We start from the raw sequence: 12,138 nt of genomic DNA, 5'->3' as shown, positions 1-12,138 counted from the left end.
GTATGCTGATATGTTTTCACTTTTAAGGGATTTTATTGTTTCTTCTGATGTTATTTTTTAGTGTCCTGGTTTGTTTTATTTATACACACACATAGGGAAAGATACAGTTATATACACACAACTATATCTTTGCAAACCACTTAGAGACTATTTTGGTGTCAAGCGGTATATAAACATATGAAATTAATTACAAAACAGTAAAAGCAGCTCGCAAGTCTTTAATTTTAAACCATGTTTTTATTATTTTTTTCAGTGTGTGTGTTATAAGGCACTTGGATTTGAGCTTGAAAGGAAGAAATAAAATTTTTGATCATTTTTTAAAAAGACGAACCCATCCTGTCATTTCTCAGACAGCACATAGCCCCTGCAATGCTGTGTCGGCTAAATGAGTTTGTGGCCGATCCCACGAGCGGGAGGGCCTGACCTGTCAACATGCAGCTCCCCATTCTCCATCAAAGACGGCAGGGAAAAGCTCAAATGGGCAGGTGCTTTTTAATTAGAAGTTGCTTTGCAGCACGGCGGCTTGTGACGCTTCCCCTGCCGGGAGAGATTGCAGACTTCGAATTCCGCCACACGGGAAAGGTCGAGCAATTCATCGGTCCGCGTTCCTCCTGCTACTCTAGACACAGAGCTCTGGAAGCCAAATTAAAAAACCTGGGTTTAAAAAAAATATAGGCTTGCCCAATCTTAGCATCATAAGAAACTGCTTTAAGAAACTGAGTCAGACATTTGCTCCATCTAGCTAGGTAGTCTACCTAGCCTGCTCCCAGCCGATGGTCTGGCGGCACATGAGGCCAGCTCCCTGCAGGGTCAGGTCTGGTCAGTGCCTGGATGGGAGACCGCCTGGGAACCATGTGTGAGCCGCCTTGGGTTTCCATCACGAAATGAAAGGCGGGGCATAAATGTAATAATGATAATACACTGACCGGCAGCGGCTCTCTAGGATTTCAGACAGGATTCTCTACTATCCCTATCCCTGGAGATACCATAGGGGATTGAACCTGGAACCTTCTGCACTCAAAGCACGTGCACTGCCCTGAGCTAGGGTCCTTCCCTAGCCCTGCGCAGGGGGAGAGACAGTTTTATTTGCATGACAAAAAAACCCTTTTCAGATAATCGTATCTATTTTACATTTATGAAAAGAACATAGGAGTCTGCCTTTTAGTGAGTTTTTGATTCACCGAGCTCAGTACTTTCCTTGTTCAACAAGTCTTCTAAAGTGGAGATTTTTATCCCAGTTGGCATCTGTCCTGGAGTTGTTTTTCATGTGCAGTTGTTTTCATTGCTGTGATTGTATTGTTAAAACTCACTTTGTGATTTGAGGGAAGCTTGGAGGATGGCAACAAGGGAGAGGGCCTTTGCAGTGGTGGCCCCCAAATTATGGAACGATGCGCCTGGCACCAACACTATCTTTTTGGCAACAGGTCAAGACTTTCCTCTTCTCCCAGGTATTTTAGCATGTGTTTTTTTTAATTGGTTTTTATAAATGTGTTTTTTAAATTTGTACATTCATTTTTCATGTTTTAAATTGTAAACAGCCCAGAGAGCTTCGGCTATGGGGCGGTATATAAATGCAATAAATAAAAAATAAAATAAAATTGTGATGCTTCATACAAAGCCATTTGTAAGTGAAAAGAGCAGCAACAACAATCTATGCTGACTGGTAGGTTTTCAGACAGGGCTGTCTTGTAGCCCTACCTGGAGATGCTGCTGGGGATTGGGACCTTCTGTGTGCTCTGCCACTGAGCGACGGGCCCTCCCAGCAGATTATGTCTTCATACACTCGCATATGAGACAAAAAAACCCAATTGTTTTGATGAAAAAAGTTTTCCGAAGATGCACCCCTCTTAGTTCCCTCCTGCAGGACATGTGCTACTTGCAGGTTTAAGAGCATTTGTATTTAAAATAACTTTAATTTTAAAGAATCTGCTGTCCTAGTAGACCAGGGGCACCTTTCATTTTATCAAAGTTTTCCTGAAATCAGTAACCCTTTAACTAAACGTTGCAGCATTTAGCAACTGGCTAATTAAACAGCTAATTAAACAGCTGCAAAGGCCTGTGTTGGCATAATTTCCCCCCCGAGAGATGCCTGAAAGTCATGGAAGATGCCTGCCAAATCTCAGCTGCAAAAGTGTTCCACCACATGGGACCGGCAACACCGGATGCACAACTTCTAATTGAGGCCAGTTGGGCCTCATTAATACAGTGGACAACTAACTTGCTAGTTACCAGACCTCTGCAAGCTCTTTAATAACAATAATAATAATAATAATAATAATAATAATAATAATAATAATAATAATAATAATAATAATAATAATAATAATAAGCCATCATCAGAATCTTGCACTCCTAGTTTGTGGCACAACAGACCAAACCTCCATTGGCATAAAATCCTGAATATTGGGGGCAATGTCATTTCGTATCCTTACCCGATTTGTGCGCCCAGGTGATGTGCCCCCCACAGATGAGCGAAGGTCAAGGCTGCTGAGGGTGGGGCTGAAGGCTCGAAGGGGGTTCTCCAAACCAGCTAAACAGTGCTGTGAGAGATCAGAAGGGGAAGCGGCTAATGCCAAGTATTCACTGCAGCCCCAAAGTTTGGCTTGCTTCGTTCCGTTCTGACATGCAACATTCAGACCAAGTGTGCACGAGGATGTAGGAAGCTGCCTTAGACCCGAGTCAGACCCTTGGTCTATCTAGCTCAGTATTACCTGCACTGACTGGCAGCAGCTGTCCAGGATTGCCAGCCCTACCTGGTAGTACTGGAGATAGAACCTGGGACTCTTGGCATATCTTGGAGAGCTGCTGCCAGTCAGTGTAGACAATAGTGAGCCAGAGGAACCAAGGGTCTTACTAAGGGAAGGGGTGTAGCTCAGTGGTAAGAGCACCTGCTCTGTGTCTCAAAGGCTCCAGAATCAATCCCTGACAGGTAGGTCTGGGAAAGGCTTCTGTCTAAAACTCTGGAGTGCAGCTGCCAGTCAGTGTAGACAATACTGAGCTAGGTGGGCCAATGGTCTGACTAGTCTAAGGCAGCTTCCTATTCTACAAAACCTCCCACAGCATCATGCACACACACATGCAGCTAGCCTTTCCCAAACCAGAAAAACTCACAGAGGGCAACGCCAGGTTGTCTGCAGGCTCGTAGCTTTTCCTGCGGTGGATTTTGTGCTTGTAAGCAGGGAGGAGGGTGGATCTTGGGATGCTGACCCTGCATGAAAAATAGGGGCATCTCCTGGATCAGACCCAAAGGCCCATCCAGTCTAGCATCCTATTTCCGAAAGTGACCAGAGGGCTGCAAGAAGTCCACAGGCAGGGCGTGAAGACGACAGCCCTCCCTCCCTCTCTCCCTGTTACTTATAGGAGGAGCCCCGAAGCTGGATCTCTTATGGACTGACCGGACAAAAGAAGGCTCCACCAGAGTTTCTGGAGGCTGCTGGGCTCTGGGGGTTTTGCAGACGGGGCAGGTGGGCTCCGAGTCCAGGGGCACTGCAAAAAGGCGTTTGTTTAACCGGTAGCAGTAGATGCCTGCGGAGACAGAACCAGACAGGTAGGGCTGGGTGGATTTCACATGGCTCAACAGGGCCGGTGGAGATTCTGCATTTTTCAGAAGGCTTTCAAGTTCCTAGTCCTCAGGACTGCAAAAGTTAAGCCAGAAAACATGTGGCCTGATGGAATCTGGCAGGAATTACTCTTCTCATTTGTTTTGTGGGAAACCAGTTTGCATCCCCACCCCCCAACTGCATTTCAGTGTTTTGCTTTGCCCCCCCCCCCGACATCCATGCCTATTGGGGAATCCCCAAGATTGGCCGGGCCACCAAAGGCAGATCAGAAGACAGAATCCAGCCATACATTGATGGGAAGCCGGGTCGATGTCCATGTCTGATTCATAATTGCAAGCCGCGGAACGCAATCTCTCTGGCCTGTGGACAGAGGAACATAGTAAGGGTTACACAGCACTGCCGGCTTTTATGTGGGCGTTTTGCAAAGCCTCAAACTATATGAACCAAACAATAGCAGACAATGGCCCTTAAAGTCAAGGCTGTCCCCAGAGGGGATGGCACCATAGCTGAGTGACCAGGCACTTTTCATGCAGAAGGCTCTGGGTTCAGTCCCTGCCATCTCTACCTAAACGGAGCTAAGCAAAAGGTGGGGAGTTTCCACTCTGTGGGCCAGATTTGGCCCTCAAAGCCATGGCCACCTGACCTCCACGTGACATCAGGGCACAAAGCAGGGTTGAAGCCACCGCCCATCCTTTGCCAGAGGCATTTAAGCAGAGGCTTGAGGGCCAACCTATCAAGGATGCTGCTGTCGCAGGATTTCTGTCCCGAGAGAGGGGAGTCAGACTAGATGACCTCTGAGGTCCCTTCTGATTCCAAAGTGCTAGGATTCCACCCTGTCCTCTTCAAATTGCACTTCCGAGCTTGCAAATACCTCAGAATGTTAAACCCCACTTCTAAAAATCTATCGCTGTCTGGCTTAGCCACCTGCAGAGACCCTACACCCATCTTACCGGAGGTCCTGATTGTAGATGCAAGCCTCCCTGTTCACCTGTCGGAACTCCTGCAGCTCTGAAAAGTATTCATCGGGTTTCTCTGACATAGAGGAATCCATGTCGAGCAGCCCTAGAGGAGGAGGAGGAATAGAAAAGGCCAATCCATATATCCCAGTGTCTTGCTTCCAACAGGGGCCAGCTTCCAGGGAGCCCACAAGCAGGGCACAAAAGCAACAACCTTTGGCATCCACATGTAAACTGCCTTAGCACATGGAGGTTCTAATTTATATTGATTAATGAAGAACTTAATCATTTTGCTGGATTAGATCAAAGGGCTTGTTTAGCATCCTGCACCATACAAAGGCTAGCCAGAAAGCCATAAGTACAGTAATACCTCAGTTAAGGAATCCTCCAGGAATGAAGCTCCGTTTAAAGATGGCTTTTTAAAAGGTGAGTTGCAATCCATAAACCTTCAAGCCTGTGCCTTTGCTTTGCTAGGATGAAACTGACCAGCCTGTGTCTCCACTATGGATACACTGATAAGCCTGTGCCTTTTGCTTTGATAGGGTGAAACTGACCAGCCTGTGTCTCCGCTATGGATACACTGATAAGCCTGTGCCTTTTGCTTTGCTAGGGTTTGCTTCGCATTAAAGAGCTCTCTTGCTTTCTCCCAGGACTGGGGAGGGAAGGATCCAATACGATTCAGAGGAGGGGAAGAGATGGGGGTGGGTACCAGGTAGGCGCCGTTTAGAGTTCCTGTTGAAGTTGCCCCCAGCATCTATAAGCGGGTGTAGGAACTTATCCCTATTCTTTCCACATCATTCCTACCTCTGGTATCAAAGTTTCTGTTGAAGAAGAAATGTCCAGGAACACATCTGCTTTGTTAACCGAGGTATTACTATAGTCTATGAAGCGAATGATCCTGCCCGCCTTGTCTATTAGCCCACATGGAGCACTGGCACTTCAGACTAAGACCGAAGAGACCCAGGTTCAAATCCTCACTCAGCCATGAAGCTCACTGGGCCACTCGCTGTCTCTCAGCCTAACCTACCTTGCAGGGTTGTTGGAAGGATGAAACAGGAAGGGGAGGGAAACCAGGTACGCTGCCTTGAGCTCCTTAGAGCAGGGGTTAAAAAACTTTTTGAACCTAAGGGCCACATTCCCTTCTGGGCAACTTTCTGGGGGCCACACACCAGAGTGGGTGTAGCAATGAATGTAAATTGTACCCCTGTGAAGTAGGCTCATTTCTACACACACTCACACACCCCTCTCTGTCCACCCTCCAGGCAAGCAACAGACATGGTCAGAGTTCAAGGCCATGCATCCCAGCCACGCAAAAACACTCAAGGAGTGAGGGGTGTGGCCTGTGCCTGGGGAGGGTGTGTGTCTTGGGGAGAACCCCAGGGGCCAGACAGAGAGCCTCAAGGGCCACATCTCGCTCTCAGGCCTAAGGTTCTCCACCTTTGCATTTAGAGGAGCGGTGGAATATAAATTTATTTATTTTAAAAAAGTTATATCCTGCCTACCACTAAAATGGTCTCCAGGGCTATCACACAATTTTTTTTACATTGCTGCGTCTTACAGAAACATATAAGAGAAGATTCTGATCATCAGGAGCTATACTGCCTCTGAACATGCAGGTTCCATTTCGCTTTCCCAAGGTGCCATCTTAACTTCTGGAAACCAGGATGCAATTTACTCTTTCTTAAAATAAACCCAGTTAGCATCAACTGCGTCAGCAGGGCAATTTTCCTTTTTTTGTCTCATTCAAGAGTTGAAGCCGGACTCTCTGCTCAGTCACAACGCGGATCGTGTCATCGCACCTGCGATCCAGTCATAGCCCAGGAAAGGGCGAACTGACCAGCCGTCTGCTGGGATGGCATATTCCTCAGGATCAGACATGAACGTCACGTGCCCGGATTCCCTCTGCAGCAGAAAAAAAAAATGTAATCCTGTTTTTGCTATGATGTTAGAAGATTCTACCAAAGGAGATGTTAAAACCTGATGTGCCACTGAGCTGCAGCCCTTTAATTTTGCAATTAGTACAATTCTTCCAGCACACAATAAATTTCCCTGCTCTGGGTGTAGCTCTAATTCCATATACCCTTACAGAATTAACAACAGATTTAACACGGTGTAACAAACCCAATCATTTCTTCAATATTCTGGGTTACGATCAACCAATATTCTTTTTACTTTTTGGCAATCCGGACCTGAACCAAAAACACACAAATAAAAAGGTGAACTGCAGAACTAGGACTATGCTGCAAAAATTTAATTAACTGCAAGATTAAAGGGCTGTAGCTCACTCTGCTTCTCCAGCACTGAACATTAATACAGATCTGTTAATTCAAATCGCCTGTTTTGATAACTGTTTTTAATAGTTATCGCATGTTTTAATTACGGATGTTTATATTTTGACGCTTGTGCTATTTGGTTCTTATACTTGCAAACTGCTTCAATGCCTATTATGAGATTAAGTGGCATATTAGAAATCCATCTTCTTAATCGGTGATTTTAAATTTAATTTATGCCCCTCACACCCAGTTTGGCCAGGCCTTCAAAACTGGCCAGGGAAAGACCGGGGTAAAAAATATAAAGTTCCCAGCTGCAGCCATGAACAGAGCTAGACAACACAATGAATTATCCCAGCACTTCTCAGGTAACGACACTGCTCTCTTCTCTGCTCGACTTAGTAGATGCTTTCTCTCCTACGTGTTATATCAGAAGAGAAGCACAAGAGTTCCTCCTCTCAATCCAAACAGTAGCAATAGCTTTGAATTCAAAGACTTTCTACTTCCTCAACAAATACACATAAAAACACAAAACTGGAAGGAAATGCACCAGGGGGGTGAAATATTGGAAAGTGCAAGCACTCACCTTCAGTTTCTCTTTGGATTCCTTGCCCTCAGGTGTCAGCAGGATCGATTTGGGGGTCTGCAGCATGTGAGCAGATGTTCTCGTTCTGCTGCTCTCTCCAGCTTGTGCTTGGTTGGCCTCCTCTCCAGCCCGCGGCCTGTCCATTTCCCGGTCATCGTGCAAATAAGCAGAATGCCTTGTAGCCTCCGCATGGCACGCAGGTACGGAAGGCTTCCTTTGCCCTCTCGGGGGCTCACCGCTGTTCACTGTTTTGCAAGTCGCCCTAGGAGAGCCGGTGGTTGCCGCTGCTGACAGCACGCGGACCGCTTTGGCCCCTCGGGCGGGACGCGAATGCCCTTGGTGATGCCTCCCTCGCTGGTCGTGGGGCTTGATGGGTTTCAATGGGCAGCCAAGGCCCAGCCGTGCCGCCCGGGAACCCCCCTCCGTAGAGACGGTCATCAAGGAATCGGTTTCATCTTTGGGAAAGTGGTCTCCGTTCTCTCTCTGGAACACCAACATTGTTTTCAATACCACTGTCCACACATGTAGAAAAGCTACTAACAAATTTAATACGTGAAAAAAAAATTATCGATTCAAGGAGAAGAGAGGTCAGCAGCTGTTACCCACAATAACTAAATGGAACCTCCATATTGTTGGAAGTGGGGCATTTATACAACACATATTTGGAGGCAGTCTACCACGGAATGCTATTTAGTAGAGTTTAACTCACCGTAAACCCCTACCCCTGTCACCCAAAGGGCCCCTTTCAAAGCACTAGATTAGATGCTGGGTCTCTCCCAGGTCTGGCCAAAAATGCCAGGGATTGAAGCTGGGACCTTCTGGACGCAAAGCAGAGGCTCTGCCGCTGAGCCTTCCTGGTGGACTCCATCTCCCCATTAGCCCTAACAGCCAGCACGGCCAACAGTCAGAGATGTCAATTATTATTGTTAGAATGCATTACCTGCCCTTCACCCAGAGGTCCCAGGGCAGGTTACAAGAAGTTTAAAACACATAATTAAAAACAGTTGAAAGCAACATGCTACCCTACTGATTTTCGCTTTGTGATTTGTTAATATATATTATTGGAAGTTGTAACTGCTGCTTTTTGTAAATTGTATTGTTTTTATTGATGAATTTTTATATTTGTGTTTATTTTTTGTAAGCTGCCTTGAGGGCCTTTTGGCCAAAAGGTGGGATAGAAATCAACCACCACCACCACCACCTAAACAATATCACAGAAAATAGGGTGGGTTCTAAAAATATACATCTCAGGTATCGAAGGGCAGGGTAAAGAGGTGCGTCTTTAGCATTTGCTGAGAGTTGTTCAGTGAAGTTGCCAGACGCACCTTGGTGGGGAGGGAGTGCCACAGCTCAGGGGCTGCCACAGAGAAGGCCCTCTCCCAGGCCACCACCACCTCAGCTTCCGAGGGTGGCAGAACTACCAAAAGGGCCCCCTCTGCTATCTCAACACCCGGGAGGGGCTGTAGGGAAGGAGGTGGCCTTTCAGTTATTTGGGACCTAAGTCGTTTAGGGCTTTAAACACTAATGTGAGCGCCTTAAATTGGGCCCGGAAGTGAACAGGCAACCAAGATGGAAATTGAAATCTGGCCATATCTCAAGGACTGCAGGTTGCCCATCCCGGAGCCTAAATAAATTAATTGGAGTGCCCAATTCTACCTGGCTGCACCACACTTGCGTATCTCCAGTACACACCCTGTCCTCACTATGCGAGACCTGCATGCCTCGAGGAGCGGCTCTTTTAGAGGGAGATGACGGGGTCAACAGTTTGGCATGAATCCGCTTCTTGAACGCCTCTTGGTTCTTTCTCAGTGTCTGCAGGAGTTCTTGGTTCACGTGACGGAGGCTCTCCAGGTCCATCTTCCGACCTTCAGCTTTAAAAGAGAACATCAAGGGGCTCTGAGAACGGAGACGATGATTGTTATCATCATCTAAAAATATTTTTTATTAGTGTCTTCCAAAGTAGCAAACATAAAACTGATTGTTACAAGGCAAAGCAAAGTACAACAGAGGCATGCATGGCATTGGGTTGCCTGCAACGCCGGTCCAATTCAGGTCCATTAATCTCAATGGATCTACTCTGAGTAGAATTGAGTTGGATGCAACTCGTAGATACTTATTTCCCCTTTTTCCCATTCGTTTTGTGAGGCTGTGGTCCTCCTTCACGAAGCCATTGACACATTGTTATTTTCAAAGATAAACAAATTTTTGTACGATTACAAATGCAGAAGGGCCCACATTAGGTCCCTGGCAGCATCTCCAGGTAGGGCTCAGAGAGACCCCAGAGAGCCACTACCAGCCAGTGTAGACAGAGTTAGATGAGTCAATGGTCTGACACTGTTGAAGGCTGTTCCCCATAGTCCTATGTCTTAAGGGAAGAGCTGTAAGTTAATGGCAGAGCATCTGATCCGTATGAGTATTCCATGCAGGCATGCCGTGGGCCACCTGAAGGAAGCTTGCAGACACTGGTGGCCCACGGACCACAGCTTGGGAACCCCTGTTCTAAAAGAAACAATTGATTCCCAGCCTCAAATCTGTTCCTAGCTGTCTCTAGCTACGAAATGGCAGAGGGCCATAACTGATCCATTCCCTCAAGCGCAGGTGTGGGGAACGTTTCTGCCCACTCCACAAGATATTGTTGGGACTCCTAACTCCCATGAGCCCCAGCAGCCAGCAGGGCCAACGGTCAGGGATGAGGGGATGGGAGTTGGGAGTCCAGTAATGTTTGGAGGGTCCCAGATCCCTCACCTCTGCGCCAGCACAGACCTTCTGTGTTAGGTTGTTAATTCAAATTCCTTTTGTTGTGTTGTGCCATGCCAGTTACCATACCACTCAGAGGAAGCAGAGCACAAACATCAAAGACAGACGGAGGCAGCCTCGCAACGCAACGGGAGAGGGCGCCATACATCAAACAGCTTTGCATCTGCAGCAATTGTTTGCTGCTGTCCATGCAGAGCTCCACATGCAACTAGAGATGTCCTCCCCCCCATATCATATGCATGATACATTTAAAGCACTTTGCTTTCCCCAAAGAATCCTGGGAAATGTAGTTTGTTAAGGGTTTATTTATTTATTTATTTTATTGCACTTGTGTACCGCCCCATAGCCGAAGCTATCTGAGAGGTTTACAGCAATCAAAAACATTAAAACAAATGTACAATTTAAAACACATATTTTAAAAACAATTTAAAACACAATTTTAAAAATTAAAACAATATAAAAACAATTTAAAACACATGCTAAAATGCCTGGGAGAAAAGGAAAGTCTTGACCTGGTGCCAAAAAGATAACAGTGTTGGTGCCAGGCACACCTCATCAGGGGGATCATTCCATAATTTGGGGGCCACCACTGAGAAGGCCCTCTCCCTTGTTGCCACCCTCCGAGCTTCCCTTGGAGTAGGTACCCGGAGGAGTGCTGGGAATTGCAGCTCTGTGAGGGAGCAAACTATAGTTTCCAGGATTTTTTGGGCGGTGGGGATGTGCTTTTAAATGTATGGTGTGTTGGCAGTCAAAGGAACATAGAAAGCTGCCTTACAGCCAGTCAGTCTATTTGCCCAGAAAATAGCCCAATATTACCTACTCTGACTGGCAGCAGCTCTTCAGCATCTCAGGCACAAAAGGGCCGTCCCTGTCACCTGCTTCCTGATCCTTTTAACTGGAGATGGTGGGGATTGTGGCCTTCTGCACGCGTGGCAAGGACCGTACCACTGAGCTGCCGTCCCTTTGCCCAGAGCATGCCATAATCCCCAAAGCCACACGTTACAACTTTTGCTAGCTAAGTAACCCGATTCAGCACCTTAAACGCACTCTTCTCCTTCACACAGAGCCCCATAGGCTTTTTTGCTTACTTCCTCCCAGCCCCACAGTCAAAACATCCCGAACCCCACAGAATTCCCCTCCCTAAATCCCCTCTCCTCCAGCCCCACGGGCAAAACATCCCCGGCCCCACGGGCAAAACATCCCCGGCCCCACAGAATTCCCTTCCCTAAATCCACTCTCCTCCAGCCCCACAGAATCCCCCCCTAAATCCACTCTCCTCCAGCCTCACAGGCAAAACACCCCCAGTTCCATAGATTTCTCCCTAAGCCCCTCTCTCCCTCCAGCCCCACAGATTTCCCCTTGCTTTCCCCCAACCCCACAGGCGAGAAAACATCACCAGCCCCATAGATTTCCTTTACTTCTTCCGAACCCCCATTAAGCTGAACTGGGTCAGCCCCCTAAACAACCCTCGTCCAGCCTTAGAGCTCCAACATCCTCCCCATTTCCAACTGCCCCCCCCAAGTCAAAGGGACGCCCCGCAGCGCTCACTCAATTCACATTCGCGTCGGTTTTCTGACTATGTAGCCAAGCCAAGCTTCCGAACGCCTCCTGATTGGCTAGCCCCGCCTTCCCAGTCCAGCGGGCTACGCACCAATCGCCTGCGACTTTAACACTTAAAGGGGCCGCTCCCCCCTTTTCCGCCCCTGTTCTGTTCCTGTTACACGTGGAGGGGCGAGCTTTCATTCGCGCGTTGGTTTGTGCATCTAGATCTTTTCGGTCCGCAATTGTCTCCACATAAAGGGTGTCCAAGCAGCAATAACTCTCTATCTGGGCGTGTTTTAGGGCAGCCACGTGTGCAATGCCAAAAACGAAGCAAAAGAGATCACATTTATTTTAACTTTGGTATGATTTTGTACAATGCACGAACCAGGGGTGTAGTCGTCCAGGGTCTCAAGGGAGTCTAGTGACTCCAAGGGAGTGACTAGTCCTCAAGTTTCCCCTCTGAGAAA

General features: G+C 47.4%; 1 protein-coding gene across 4 annotated transcripts; it reads right to left on the bottom strand.

Moving 5' to 3' along the window:
- Nucleotides 1–217: 217 nt before the first annotated feature.
- Nucleotides 218–12,072, bottom strand: MIIP (migration and invasion inhibitory protein). 4 transcript variants are annotated; one of them, XM_061600609.1, is made up of 10 exons: nucleotides 11,678–12,072; nucleotides 9,029–9,243; nucleotides 7,373–7,855; nucleotides 6,316–6,418; nucleotides 4,511–4,622; nucleotides 3,850–3,920; nucleotides 3,396–3,525; nucleotides 3,112–3,208; nucleotides 2,433–2,540; nucleotides 218–633 (listed from the first exon to the last, which is right to left on the bottom strand). In XM_061600609.1, the coding sequence occupies exons 2-10, from the start codon at nucleotides 9,227–9,229 to the stop codon at nucleotides 493–495; spliced, it is 1,446 nt and encodes a 481-aa protein (XP_061456593.1). In that variant the 5' UTR covers nucleotides 9,230–9,243; nucleotides 11,678–12,072; the 3' UTR covers nucleotides 218–492. The 4 variants fall into 4 exon arrangements, with proteins under 4 accessions (XP_061456593.1, XP_061456594.1, XP_061456592.1 ...); XM_061600610.1 differs by lacking the exon at nucleotides 11,678–12,072 and adding an exon at nucleotides 10,946–11,281; XM_061600608.1 differs by lacking the exon at nucleotides 11,678–12,072 and adding an exon at nucleotides 10,950–11,281.
- Nucleotides 12,073–12,138: the final 66 nt, after the last annotated feature.

Source organism: Rhineura floridana, chromosome 18 (genome assembly GCF_030035675.1).
Source record: "Rhineura floridana isolate rRhiFlo1 chromosome 18, rRhiFlo1.hap2, whole genome shotgun sequence".
Classification (NCBI taxonomy): domain Eukaryota; kingdom Metazoa; phylum Chordata; class Lepidosauria; order Squamata; family Rhineuridae; genus Rhineura; species Rhineura floridana.
This window is presented reverse-complemented; position numbering and strand designations above follow the sequence as displayed.

Coding starts and splice junctions, on each gene's coding strand:
- MIIP (XM_061600609.1), bottom strand. CDS start 9,229: ATGGACCTGGAGAGCCTCCGTCACGTGAACCAAGAACTCCTGCAGACA. Junction 6,419..7,372: donor AATCCAAAGAGAAACTGAAG/GTGAGTGCTTGC, acceptor TTTCTGCTGCAG/AGGGAATCCGGGCACGTGAC. Junction 2,541..3,111: donor ACAACCTGGCGTTGCCCTCT/GTGAGTTTTTCT, acceptor GATCTCTCACAG/CACTGTTTAGCTGGTTTGGA.